Source organism: Oncorhynchus clarkii, chromosome 15, assembly GCF_045791955.1.
Source record: "Oncorhynchus clarkii lewisi isolate Uvic-CL-2024 chromosome 15, UVic_Ocla_1.0, whole genome shotgun sequence".
NCBI lineage: Eukaryota > Metazoa > Chordata > Actinopteri > Salmoniformes > Salmonidae > Oncorhynchus > Oncorhynchus clarkii.
The window spans coordinates 24,391,997-24,404,998 of NC_092161.1; the positions used below are offsets into that span (position 1 = coordinate 24,391,997).

Below are 13,002 nucleotides of genomic sequence, written 5' to 3' on the forward strand. Positions count from 1 at the left end.
AACCTTCCAGAAGGACAAACATCTCTACAGCACTCCATCAGTCGGGCCTTTTTATGGTAGAGTGGCCAGACGGAAGCCACTCCTCAGTAAACGGCACATCATAGCCCGCATGGAGTTTGCCAAAAGGCACCTAAAGGACTCGCAGACCTTGAGAAACAAGATTCTCTGGTCTGATGTAACCAAGATTTAACTCTTTGGACTGGCAAGCTCAACAAAATGCCCTCAACTAGCCTAGTTATCTACCTAGCTAACATTTGGCTATCTTAGCTAGCTTCTTACATCGATTGTGAGGCAGTAAAGAAGCACTGCCAGATGGGATGATAGATAATCTATGGCATTTACAAATTTGTCTAACTAGTGCACACACCCCACCGTGCCCTGCTGCAGCGTGCACCTTCTCTCCCGAGTCACGCAGGCTGCGCAGCAAACAAGTGTCCAAGTTTAAACAAAGTACATTTTAAAAAAGAAACTTAAAAAAATAAATGTCACAATGTTATTTGAGTAGTTAAACTATTTTAAATGCTCATTCTTAGTGGGTAGAATATTCTTTCTTATTATCAGTCAAATTAACTAATGTATAAAATATTGATTACTATGTATAGCTTTAAGACTATAAATTACCAACCACCCAGCGTTGGAGTAGTTAGGTGTATTTCCCTGCTTTTGAGAGGAGCTGGCTCGTAGTTCCTGGAGACTTCCAGCAATTGCGCTAAGCTAACGATATGCTAGCTTCAACTTCCTTCAAATTACACACAGAGAAATAAAATTGGTATCCATAAGTTCGTCTGACTCTGGGTAAGTAGAAAATAAGACTTAATTGTTGTAAGTCCCTTTATTGCTTACTTATGAGAGGTAGAAGTCCCGTGTGGCTCAGTTGGTTGAGCATGGCGCTTGCAACGCTACGGTTGTGGGTTTGATTCCCATGGGGGACCAGTACAAAATGCACTCACTACTGTAAGTCGCTCTGGATAAGAGTGTCTGCTAAATGACAATTGTCAAATTGTAAATGTAGAAGCACCACTTGAGTAATGAGCCCTTAAGGTAAATTCGCACAGTACGGAGAGGAAAAGTACGGAGCGTAGCGCAGTGTTGCAATGACGTTTTTTGTCACAAAAGGGGCGTCTCCTTGTAATACTCTCCGGCATTCGTTGTACAACCTGAAAATTTAGATGAGCGTGATCACGCCTTCCGTAGCTGTGGGGACAATGTTGTCGCTTGGTTCCTTGATCTGATTTATTGGCTGTATAGGCTATTAATCCAAGTAGCCTATTTTGCATTGTTAACCAAATATAATCTAAGCAACTGTTCAAACAGTAAACCAAACAACAAGAATCCACCCAAAAAGGTGCTTTGTTTAAAGTAATAACTAGTGATTCCAGGCTATTGTGAAATGGTAAAACCTGCTGTAGCAACTAGCAGGCCATGTGCTTTTTTTTGTTGTTGACCAAAACATGACGTTCTATTTTTAGCTGATATCGGAATGAATACACAAGCAGCATATCAAACTGGGATAATGCTTTAGGTTACGCCGGCAAGTACAAGGGCATATATGTTTTATTTATTAATCTGATTATTTCACATGGCGATGTTGGAAGCTAAGAAGGCTAGCTACTACTAGCAAGGGGAAGACGACTCTTACTTGTTTCACAAAATTAAATGACAAAAAGAGAAAAAAGCAGTGCTATTGCCCCCTTGTAAATGGGTGTGGGAACGGTAAGGATATTATGTTATCAAAAGGTGTCCGGTGCTTCAAAAATCCCACTCCACGCACGTAGATGAGACCATCTATAGGGAGGAGGTCAGAGACCTGGTCAACCTCTCCCTCAACGTGATCAAGACAAAGGAGATGATTGGACTACAGGAAAAGGAGGACCGAGCACTCCCCCATTCTCATTGACAGGGCTGTAGTGGAACAGGTTGAGAAATCCACATCACCAATAAACTATCGTGGTCAAAACACACTGACAGTCGTGAAGAGGGCACGACAAAGCCTATTCCCCCTCAGGAGACTGAAAAGATTTGGCATGGGTCCTCAGATCCTCAAAAGGTTCTACAGCTGCACCATCGAGAGCATCACTGCCTTGTATGGCAACTGCTCCTCCTCCGACCGCAAGGCACTACAGATGGTAGTGTGTAGGGCCTAGTACATCACTGGGGCCAAGCTTCCTGCCATCCAGGATCTCTATATCAGGCGGTGTCAGAGGAAGGCCCTAAAAATTGTCAAGACTCCAGCCACCCATAGTCATAGACTGTTCTCTCTGCTACTGCACGGCAAGCGATACCGAGCGCCAAGTCGAGGTCCAAAAGGCTTCTTAACAGCTTCAACCTCCAAGCCATAAGACTCTTGAACAGCTAATCAAAGGGCTACCCAGACCCCTCTTTTATGCTGCTGCTACTCCCTGTTTATATCACTTTACCTACATGTACATATTACCTCGACTAACCGGTGCCCCTTGCACATTGACTCTGTACCGGTACCCCCTGTATATAGCCTCGCTTGTTATTTTACTGCTGCTGTTTAATTATTTGTTACTTAACACTTGTTTTTAAAGCATTGTTGGTTAAGGGCTTGTAAGTAAGCGTTTAACTGTAAGGTCTACACCTGTTGTATTCTGCGCATGTGACAAATAAAATTAGATTTGATCAACGGAGTGAAGCTTATAGTAACCTATGCTAACTAGGTCTGTCAAAGTCTCCCAATGGGCGCTATCTGTCTGTCAGTCTCCACCTCATTAGGTCATGGGAATCATTCTGAAAAGACAAGATATGCCCAGGGTCCTATTCATTTGGACGCGCAATAGATAATGTTTAGCAAATTTATGCTACAGCTTTTTTGTTGTTGAGATACTTATTGGAGAAGTCCAGGTACTCTCTCCCTCCTTGTTTCAGTCTGTTTTCTTCTGTTTCATTCCTAATGAACATGACCCAAGTTGGAACAGGCGACCTAAATCAAGCGATTGCTCTCTCGTTTGTTTTTCCAAACTAGTAATCCGATTGGTGTTATGTTTTATTTTGCGTTCCCATAAATGTCTTGAGGGCAGAAGCTGTGTGTGTTTTCTGTTCAGAGCATGAATACGTTGCCTAATTGACTAGATCAATTTGTCAAAAGAACAAATGGTTCCCAGATGAGATTTAGAGAACATGAATATCCTTGTTGCATAACAAATAGCCGACTGTATACATAACAGAAACATAGACCTAGTCACGAATCGTGACAGAATAAAAGTATCACCTACGATTTCAGACATTTTATTTCAGAAATAATACACAGCTTCTGAAATGAATGACTAAAATAGCCCCTACGACAACATAATCATATTTTGCCAGACAACATCAATTAGGAAGCAGTGATTTGAAAAGAATCCTGCTCTCTCTATCGCTCCCTCTCCTTTCTCGCTATCTCCTCTCTCTCGCTCTCTCTCTCTCTTCACCCCCTCCGCCCATGCTACTTGTTTATTTGTTCTCTCGCTCTCCTTTCCCGCTTGTTGTCACCCTGGGGGTTTGCTCTAGCAGCTCTATTGTTGTAGTGCTGGTGATTAGCCAAACGGTTAGCACAGCCCAGAGCGTGTACGTGCGTGCGTGTATGTTTATCGTAGCAGGCGTGACTGTCAGCAGGTGGTTCTATAGGTGCCCCAAAAGCAGATTCATAGATTGGCTAGCGTTCGAGCTAGCCTATTTTCTATTGTTATTACAATTTACGTGCTAACATGGCCTCCAAGGATTTTATACATGTGACATTAACTGCTATTTAAACCTCAATGGCCGAACTCTCCATAGTGCTTTTCCCAAGAGAGTTTAGCATAAGTTAATTGAACTATTGTAGTCCTCTTCAATTGTTCACAGAAAATAGAGACAGCAGTGCAAGAGAGCAAAATTACTTGGCGTTGTCACTGCTCTTGGCACTTTCTTCAAATTGCTATTTTTTTCAGTGTAGCTCGGCGGGGGACAACAGACCATGTCAACTCTTTCCACACTGGAAAAGCAAACCACGCCACGTTTTGCCTTCTTGGCGTATCTGTCTGGTTGCACTTGACTGTTCTGTTGGAATATGCCCAATGTGAAGTGAACATCTGCTTGCAGTTGGGTGGTAGTTCACTCAGTAAGGTTGGTTAGACCAATCACTTTGGTTTGCGCTGGGAGTTTTTAAAAGACCAACATTGGTCAGAAAACGTCCAACATGTCAATCCAAAAAGTATACAAATGGCAATCGCATTTTTTTGCGCTATAAACTGCCCTATAAATCAAGTTTAGTCCAACTAACCGTGTAGCGTGCTATGGCTTGTCGTGTCGTTAGTTAGAGACCTGTAACATCTCAATCTACTTTACAACATGTCATTACTAGCATCTAATTAGACATAGTCTAAAGGGGGTGAGAACATTAACTTTTCATTGCAAAAAAGTTGATTTTAAGTGGGAACGTAGTTGGGGCTTTTAGGCTATGTCTTCGTCTGGTTGTAAACCTGTCATTGTTGATGGTTACAGTAATAGTGGTGCATGATCTCATTTAAAGTGATGCAGTAGGAGCCTAAACACCTTCATAGCCATTTGGGTCAAGTCAATCCTATTAGGGGGAACCATGCGGATCATTAAAAATATAGGCCTCGAATTTCCAAAACGTCAACCAAAGTCTTGCCCTACCTGAAGTTCAAAACAACCATTGCAAATTATGGTAATATCACCAATCTCCAGAGATTTAAAAAATATGCTTAAACAATTCATATTCCATGATGGGAAATATCAGTCGTTAATTGAACCGAGAACCTGAGGCTGTTTGGGAGAGTCCAGAGCCCATTTTATAATAGTAGGAGCACCAGCAGCGCAGTAATGACCCAAAATGTCACTTCCCTGGCAGCCCGTCACCCTCTTTTATGTCCTCATCAGAGCCAGTCTGGTTATGGTGCCGGAGCATAGCTAATGTTTTGTGCTTTACGAGGTGCTTATTGTTGTATCTGGAGAAAATTCTCCGGCACTTCGCTTGCGCTGTAGCTGCCACCGGGCACAAGGCTGTGAGCGGTTGCTAAATGACCACAGATGTTGTCCTTACCCCTTATGACCCAGTCACATCCTGTTGTAGGCCAAATAACTGTTGAACTGACTTTACAGTTGAGGAAAAGTCCCTGAAACCCGACCAAGAATACCAATGTGAGTCCAAGTCATTAGGTTCGGAAAGCAGCAAAGCACAAACGCAGGGCTGTAGAAACACAAACAAGACTTTTCTGAAGATTTGATCAAACCAAACAGTTTTTTACAGCAGTGGTGTTGTAGCGCTTGGGTGACACTGTTTATTATTGTCTTCTAGCTGTTATCTTGATCATCTCTACTACCACCAATGGTGTCAGCAGCAAAGCCAAAATGGTAGATTTGTAGATTTTGTTTGTTTGAGGAAAAACATTCCTATGATGTGATTATTATTTTTTTCATTCCCTAGTGTCCTTACCCAATGTGTCTGCATTTCCTTACAAATATCTGTCAATGTACAGTACATCCCTTGAATAATAATGTAACCATTTTTTCACTTCTCATTCAGGTAACGTGGTCCGACTCCTCATCCAGCAATGTCACCAAAACACATCTTGAACTGGAAAGCTTCTTGCTGAAGGTATAAATCACTAACTTATGTTTTAGAAATCCAATGAAGCTATGATCAGCCTTGCAATCTGTACTGTTAGCTATACCTATTCACATCCCAAATTGACTAAGTTGAAATGGAATTGACCCCAAGTTTCCTGCATAGCATCGACTGGATTTTCATCCACTCATAATGAGCAGGGATAATGAATGAGTTACTTAATTAGCTTATATAGTTACTTAGTTCATTTTAATAAGTAATTAACTCGTAATTAAGTCTCACTCTTGTTTTGAAGGTATCTGTTTGAATGGTACTGTACATGACTTGTTAAACCTTGACTCACTTGTCCTCCCCCCGTCAAGCAGCTTCCGAAGGAGCAGTCCACCGAGTCGTTTGAAAAGGGCATCCTCCGGCTACTCAACCAGGGAGACCAGTACGAGATCAGGGAAGTGGAGGGGAACCTCAAGTGAGTTCTGCTTACCAGCCTGCCTGTCTTGCATTGCATTGTTTTGGGGGGGGTTTTGCTTTTTGCCGTCATTAGATTGTTGGCTACATTTCATGTCTGCACTCAAAAGTGTACAAACTACTAGTAGGCACCCCAGGTTGTCCCGACTTCTGCATGACAGACGACTCAGGTTGTGAATTAAAACAGGTGTTGGTGGATTGGAGGCCTACTCTTAACAGACCAGAAGAGCAGTATCAATACTCGCACGTAAAAGGCTTGTAGTCCTCTGTGTCTCAGTTGGTAGAGCATGGTGCTTGCAATGCCAGGATAGTGGGATCGATTCCTGGGATCACCCATGCGTAAACAATGTATGCACGCATGACTGTAAGCCATTTGGGATAAAAGCGTCTGCTAAATGGCAAAGGATATAGAATAGTGTGTGCTGTACCTACTGCAGTGATGCCATATACTCAGCCTAGGCTATGCTTACACCCGAGGGATTCTCCTTGGCCATTTCTCGTCAGTTCCTTTGAACCATTCGTCAGTTTCTCATTGGTGAAATGAGAAACAGTCTCCAAGGAGAGTGTCTCAATTGTTCCCTCTCACTGATGTTGATCTAATTAGACGTTTATCCCCTCTGCTCTTCTGTAACAACATGACTGCATGATTACTTGAACAAAATGTCCTCCTCTGTGTTCTCAGTCAGAGGAATGCAGGCAGACTAGTTCCCTTTTGATTTTTTTTAGACCGAAACCCTTTGCAATAAGCAGACTGGCTTACAGTCTCCACTGACTGTGTGTGCGTGTGCGTGCGTGTACATGGCACACCATCTTCGTCTTGGTTACTTTGAGTTGCGGTGTCTTGTTGTGAGGACAACAATGCCCCCTCCTGGAAACCACTTCTAGTAAGTTTCGTTTTAATGGAAAATGAAAGCTAAAGGGCTATTAACTCAACTGATGGATAACAATGAACAAACAACACAAGTTTGAAGCATTTATCCTTCGCTATATAAGCCTATTCAAGAGTACCTGATGATTGGATTAAAGAAATGGCAAAGTTTATGTTGGCCTGGTCAGTGAAGCGATGAAACACACACAGGTTCAGCTTTGGTTTCATATCCAAAGGGCAGGGCCACTTCTCGTCAATCAGCTGGGTAAGGCTGGTGTTCCTTCCAGATCATCCAGTCACACCCCTTGTGTCCAATATCTGACCACATTACTGTAACCTGTAACCTGACAACACAGCCACGCAACCGATGAAACAGGTCTACTGTGCCATAAAATTACACATCCATAATTCTAAAAACATAGAGTTATATGATCTCTATCTACTTGGCCCACTGTCAGGTGCTAGCAAACAGTGGAATGAATTCAGCATTTCCTTCATCAATTGTCCTTATTGCACTGATATTGCAAAGTTAATGGAATTTGTACTCTGATGCATTTTTGACATTTGGGATCCCGCTGTGTTGTGACGGCACGGATCTCACAATCTGGCTGGCAATTTTACCTTCAGAGAGGTTGCGTGGCAACAAACTATATGCCTAAGTTATGAGGTAAACTGAGGAGCGGCCCCTGAGGAATGGAATTGATCCTGTTGAAAAGAGCAGAGCCCACATTCATAAAGTCTGAGTAGGAGTGATCTAGGATCAGATCCTCCCTGTCCATATAATCTTATTCATTATGATCTAAAAGGCAAAACTGATCCTTGATCCTTTTGAGTATGGTCCCAGCGCTTCCATGTTAAATTAGAACTCCATCCAGCTTTAAAATGTAGGTCAACACTGACAGTACAGTCAAGTTATTACTAGTCAACGCATCAGATTCATCCAGTGTATTGGTTCAACGTTTTACCCCACAGCTTTGAGTTCAAATTTGTGCCTCGGCTAACTTGTAATTGTATATTTTCACCCATATACAAAGGTCTCTTTTTCAAAGAAGTAAAATTACAAAAATGTTCTTTTTCTCTTGCCAGGGAGAAGTTTCTGTCGGCTCCACAAGCTTTCCGACAGACAAGCAAGGTCTGTGGCTTCTTCCTGTGTGAGTCCTCCTCCTCCAGCCCCAGCTGCGGCAGATGTAAGCTGTGTGTGTGTGTGTGTGCGTGTGTGTGTGTGCCAGGGCATTTGACCGGCAGCATTTTAATTTACCGGACCCATATGCATTGGGTGCGTAACCTGATTAGGTCATCCACCCTCGGTACTCAGAATGACAGAAATCACATTTAGTTTATGGTTATTCATCTTAACAAAACATGCAGCTCGAGGAGACAATGGCGTGCATTCCATCTTACCAAATTCCGATGCGCAATTTTAAGACATTAAAATAACTGTCGAAACGGTCTAAGGCATTACAGTGCTAGAGGCGTCACTACAGACACCCTGGTTCAAATCCAGACTCGGGTCTAAGGCACTGGGGTATAAATAAATAAAATAATTGTCCACATTTACTTTTTCTCAACCAGCAAGACGAGTAACGAACAGCAAAATCACTAGCCTATGTGAATCTACTATCCCCCATATTAGAAAAGTCAACCTATTCTATTGGTCAGCTTGTCGTTCTGTGCGAGAAATAAATATCCTATTCCGAACAGACTCTGGGACAGTTGTGGGACGATAGATCCCAAATTCATACAACCAGTAGATCTAGGCTACTTCCCTCAAAAGAAACATTCAAAAGCAAATGAGGCTCATGCAACAGATCAGAACGTTTAGCTTAAAATGTTGATAAAATATTACTTCACAGGCCTCCCGGGTGGCGCAGTGGTCTAAGGCACTGTGCCACCAGAGATTCTGGGTTCGAGCCCAGGCTCTGCCGCAGGCGGCAGCGACCGAGAGGCTCATGGGGCGACGCACAATTGGCCGTCGTCCGGGTTAGGGAGGGTTTGGTCTCCCTGTGGCGGACCGGGCGTAGTGCTCGCTAATCAGGTCGCTAGGTGTTCAGTGTTTCCTCCGACACATTGGTGCGGCTGGCTTCCGGGTTGGTTGTGTGTTGTGTCAAGAAGCAGTGCGGCTTGGTTGGGTTGTGTTTCGGAGGACGCATGGCTCCCGACCTTCGAATCTCCCGAGTCCGTACGGGAGTTGCAGCGATGAGACAAGACAGTAACTACTACTAATTGGATATCATGAAATTGGGGAGAGACATTTTTTATTTTTATTACTTCACATTATTGCGCACATGCGAGATGAATAAAGAGGAGATGAATGAAGAGATCTAAAGATGCAGCAATTGGCCTGCACCAGATGCACCAGATGCTTAGGATTGTGACTAGGATTGTGCCTTGTGCAACTGGACAATGAAATAAAGTTGAGAGAAATAGGCGACTAGTTATAATATTTATAAAATAATTGCCTGCACGTTTAGTTGGATTTTGGCTAGGCTACTTTGACATGCCTCAAACGGGTTCCAAATATGTTTTCAAAATGCATACTGCCCCCAGCTCCTTGCAAAGTGGTGTGTGACATTCTGAAGTCTGCCTTGTTTCCTATGCACTTGAATAGCGAATGGGAAGCGCGCTTCAATTACCAGTTGGCCATTGTTTTTAACATGTGATTGCATTTACAATTGTTCCGCAATGATTGGGCTTATAAAAGCAAATGTTTCACTCCAGCAGCAACAAACAGCTGTTTCATGAGCTGTAGCCGCAGCTCTCACGCTACATCAACTGATATTTTGATCACTGAATAGGATAAAAATGCATTATTTCTCAATATGGGATTTTAAAAATTCGCCCAGACAATTGGCCGGCACCAATTTATCGGCTTTTCATTTTGGGGGGGGGGAGCCGGCTATTACCGGCTAACGGAAACCTGTGTGTGTGTGTGTGTTTATACATATGTTGGGATACAGGCTCAGAGACGTGCCATAGAGCAGTGCTAAAAGGCCATAATAAAATGGGTTGTTTCTAAACAGCGATAATAGTAGAGTTGGAAAATACCAAATAAATTCTGCCATTTCTTTAAAGTGTGTGCATGTGGTGGTGGTGGGGACTAGCCTATTTCAGGTGTGAATTAGGGCTGGGAATTGCAAGGGACCTCACGATACAATATCGTCGGGGCATGGACTCTACAGGGGGTCGCAAGCATTCAACAGGGTTGCTTGCACATGTTGACATCAATGCTACCCACAGTTGTGTCTAGTTGGCTACATGTACAGTGCCTTGCGAAAGTATTCGGCCCCCTTGAACTTTGCGACCTTTTGCCACATTTCAGGCTTCAAACATAAAGATATAAAACTGTATTTTTTTGTGAAGAATCAACAACAAGTGGGACACAATCATGAAGTGGAACGACATTTATTGGACATTTCAAACTTTTTTAACAAATCAAAAACTGAAAAATTGGGCGTGCAAAATTATTCAGCCCCTTTACTTTCAGTGCAGCAAACTCTCTCCAGAAGTTCAGTGAGGATCTCTGAATGATCCAATGTTGACCTAAATGACTAATGATGATAAATACAATCCACCTGTGTGTAATCAAGTCTCCGTATAAATGCACCTGCACTGTGATAGTCTCAGAGGTCCGTTAAAAGCGCAGAGAGCATCATGAAGAACAAGGAACACACCAGGCAGGTCCGAGATACTGTTGTGAATAAGTTTAAAGCCGGATTTGGATACAAAAAGATTTCCCAAGCTTTAAACATCCCAAGGAGCACTGTGCAAGCGATAATATTGAAATGGAAGGAGTATCAGACCACTGCAAATCTACCAAGACCTGGCCGTCCCTCAACTTTCAGCTCATACAAGGAGAAGACTGATCAGAGATGCAGCCAAGAGGCCCATGATCACTCTGGATGAACTGCAGAGATCTACAGCTGAGGTGGGAGACTCTGTCCATAGGACAACAATCAGTCGTATATTGCACAAATCTGGCCTTTATGGAAGAGTGGCAAGAAGAAAGCCATTTCTTAAAGATATCCATAAAAAGTGTTGTTTAAAGTTTGCCACAAGACACCTGGGAGACACACCAAACATGTGGAAGAAGGTGCTCTGGTCAGATGAAACCAAAATGGAACTTTTTGGCAACAATGCAAAACGTTATGTTTGGCGTAAAAGCAACACAGCTCATCACCCTGAACACACCATCCCCACTGTCAAACATGGTGGTGGCAGCATCATGGTTTGGGCCTGCTTTTCTTCAGCAGGGACAGGGAAGATGGTTAGAATTGATGGGAAGATGGATGGAGCCAAATACAGGACCATTCTGGAAGATGACCTGATGGAGTCTGCAAAAGACCTGAGACTGGGACGGAGATTTGTCTTCCAACAAGACAATGATCCAAAACATAAAGCAAAATCTACAATGGAATGGTTCAAAAATAAACATATCCAGGTGTTAGAATGGCCAAGTCAAAGTCCAGACCTGAATCCAATCGAGAATCTGTGGAAAGAACTGAAAACTGCTGTTCACAAATGCTCTCCATCCAACCTCACTGAGCTCGAGCTGTTTTGCAAGGAGGAATGGGAAAAAATGTCAGTCTCTCGATGTGCAAAACTGATAGAGACATACCCCAAGCGACTTACAGCTGTAATCGCAGCAAAAGGTGGCGCTACAAAGTATTAATTTAAGGGGGCTGAATAATTTTGCACGCCCAATTTTTCAGTTTTTGATTTGTTAAAAAAGTTTGAAATATCCAATAAATGTCGTTCCACTTCATGATTGTGTCCCACTTGTTGTTGATTCTTCACAAAAAAATACAGTTTTATATCTTTATGTTTGAAGCCTGAAATGTGGCAAAAGGTCGCAAAGTTCAAGGGGGCCGAATACTTTCGCAAGGCACTGTACTTAGGGTGGTGGACCATTCTTGATACACACAGGAAACTATCGAGCATGGAAAAACTCGCCTGGCACCTGTTACCATACCCCGTTCAAAAGCACTTAAATCTTTTGTGTTGCCCATTCACCCTCTGAATGGCACACAAACTCAATCTAAGTCTCAATTGTGTCAAGGCTTAAAAATCCTTCTTTAACCAGTCTCCTCCCCTTCATCTACAATGATTGAAGTGGATTTAACAAGTGACATCAATAAGTAATCATAGCTTCCACCTGGTCAATGTATGATATGGAAAGAGCTGGTGTTTATAATGTTTTGTACACTCGGTGCATGTCTGCTGCAGAGAGACAAAAGAGAACATTAGGATAAAAGTGCTGAAAACATCCTGACTCGCTATTTAGTAATTTAGCAGACGCTCTTATCCGGAGCGACTTACAATTAGTGCATTCATCTTAATTAAGATAGCTGGTGAGACAACATATCACAGTTGTATTGTATTTTTCCCTCAATAAAGTAGTTATCAGTAATCAAAGTGTGTGCTAGATTGACCAAGCAAGACATTAACAGAAACAAGTTATTGAAACAAAACAGTCTGCTATTATTGTGGAAACAAGATGGAGAACAAGCTATAGGGTGAAAAACACAGGGGTTTTGGCACAGATACACCCGACTAGCGCTACATACAGTTAAAGTCGGAAGTTTACACACACCTTAACCAAATACATTTAAACTCAGTTTCACAATTCCCGATATTTAATCCTAGTAAAAATTCCCTGTTTTAGGTCAGTTAGGATCACCACTTTATTTTAAGAATGTGAATGTCAGAATAATAGTAGAGAGAATTATTTATTTCACCTTTTATTTCTTTCATCACATTCCCAGTGGGTCAGAAGTTTATACACTTAATCAGTATTTGGTAGCATTGCCTTTAAATTGTTTAACTTGAGCCAAACGTTTTGGGTAGACTTCCACAAGCTTCCCACAATAAGTTGGGTGAATTTTGGCCCATTCCTCCTGACAGAGCTGGTGTAACTGAGTCAGGTCTGTAGTCCTCCTGTAGTCCTCCTCCTGTAAATGCGTTCAGGTCTGCTCACACATTTTCTATAGGCTGGAGGTCAGGGCTTTGTGATGGCCACTCCAATACCTTGACTTTGTTGTCCTTAAGCCATTTTGCCACAACTTTGGTAGTATGCTTGGGGTCATTGTCCATTTGGAAGACC

General features: G+C 42.5%; 1 protein-coding gene across 13 annotated transcripts in view; it reads left to right on the forward strand.

Moving 5' to 3' along the window:
- Nucleotides 1-13,002, forward strand: part of LOC139367079 (zinc finger CCHC domain-containing protein 2-like) — a 68,146-nt gene that overhangs the window by 41,103 nt on the left and 14,041 nt on the right. For 8 of the 13 annotated variants that reach the window (XM_071105093.1, XM_071105096.1, XM_071105095.1 and 5 more), the window contains exons 4-6: nucleotides 5,528-5,599; nucleotides 5,935-6,035; nucleotides 7,989-8,089. In XM_071105093.1, the coding sequence (XP_070961194.1) occupies nucleotides 5,528-5,599; nucleotides 5,935-6,035; nucleotides 7,989-8,089 (274 nt within the window). Of the gene's footprint in view, nucleotides 1-5,527; nucleotides 5,600-5,931; nucleotides 6,036-7,988; nucleotides 8,090-13,002 lie in introns of all 13 variants that reach the window. The other 5 variants (XM_071105092.1, XM_071105094.1, XM_071105089.1 and 2 more) reach the window with 1 other exon arrangement.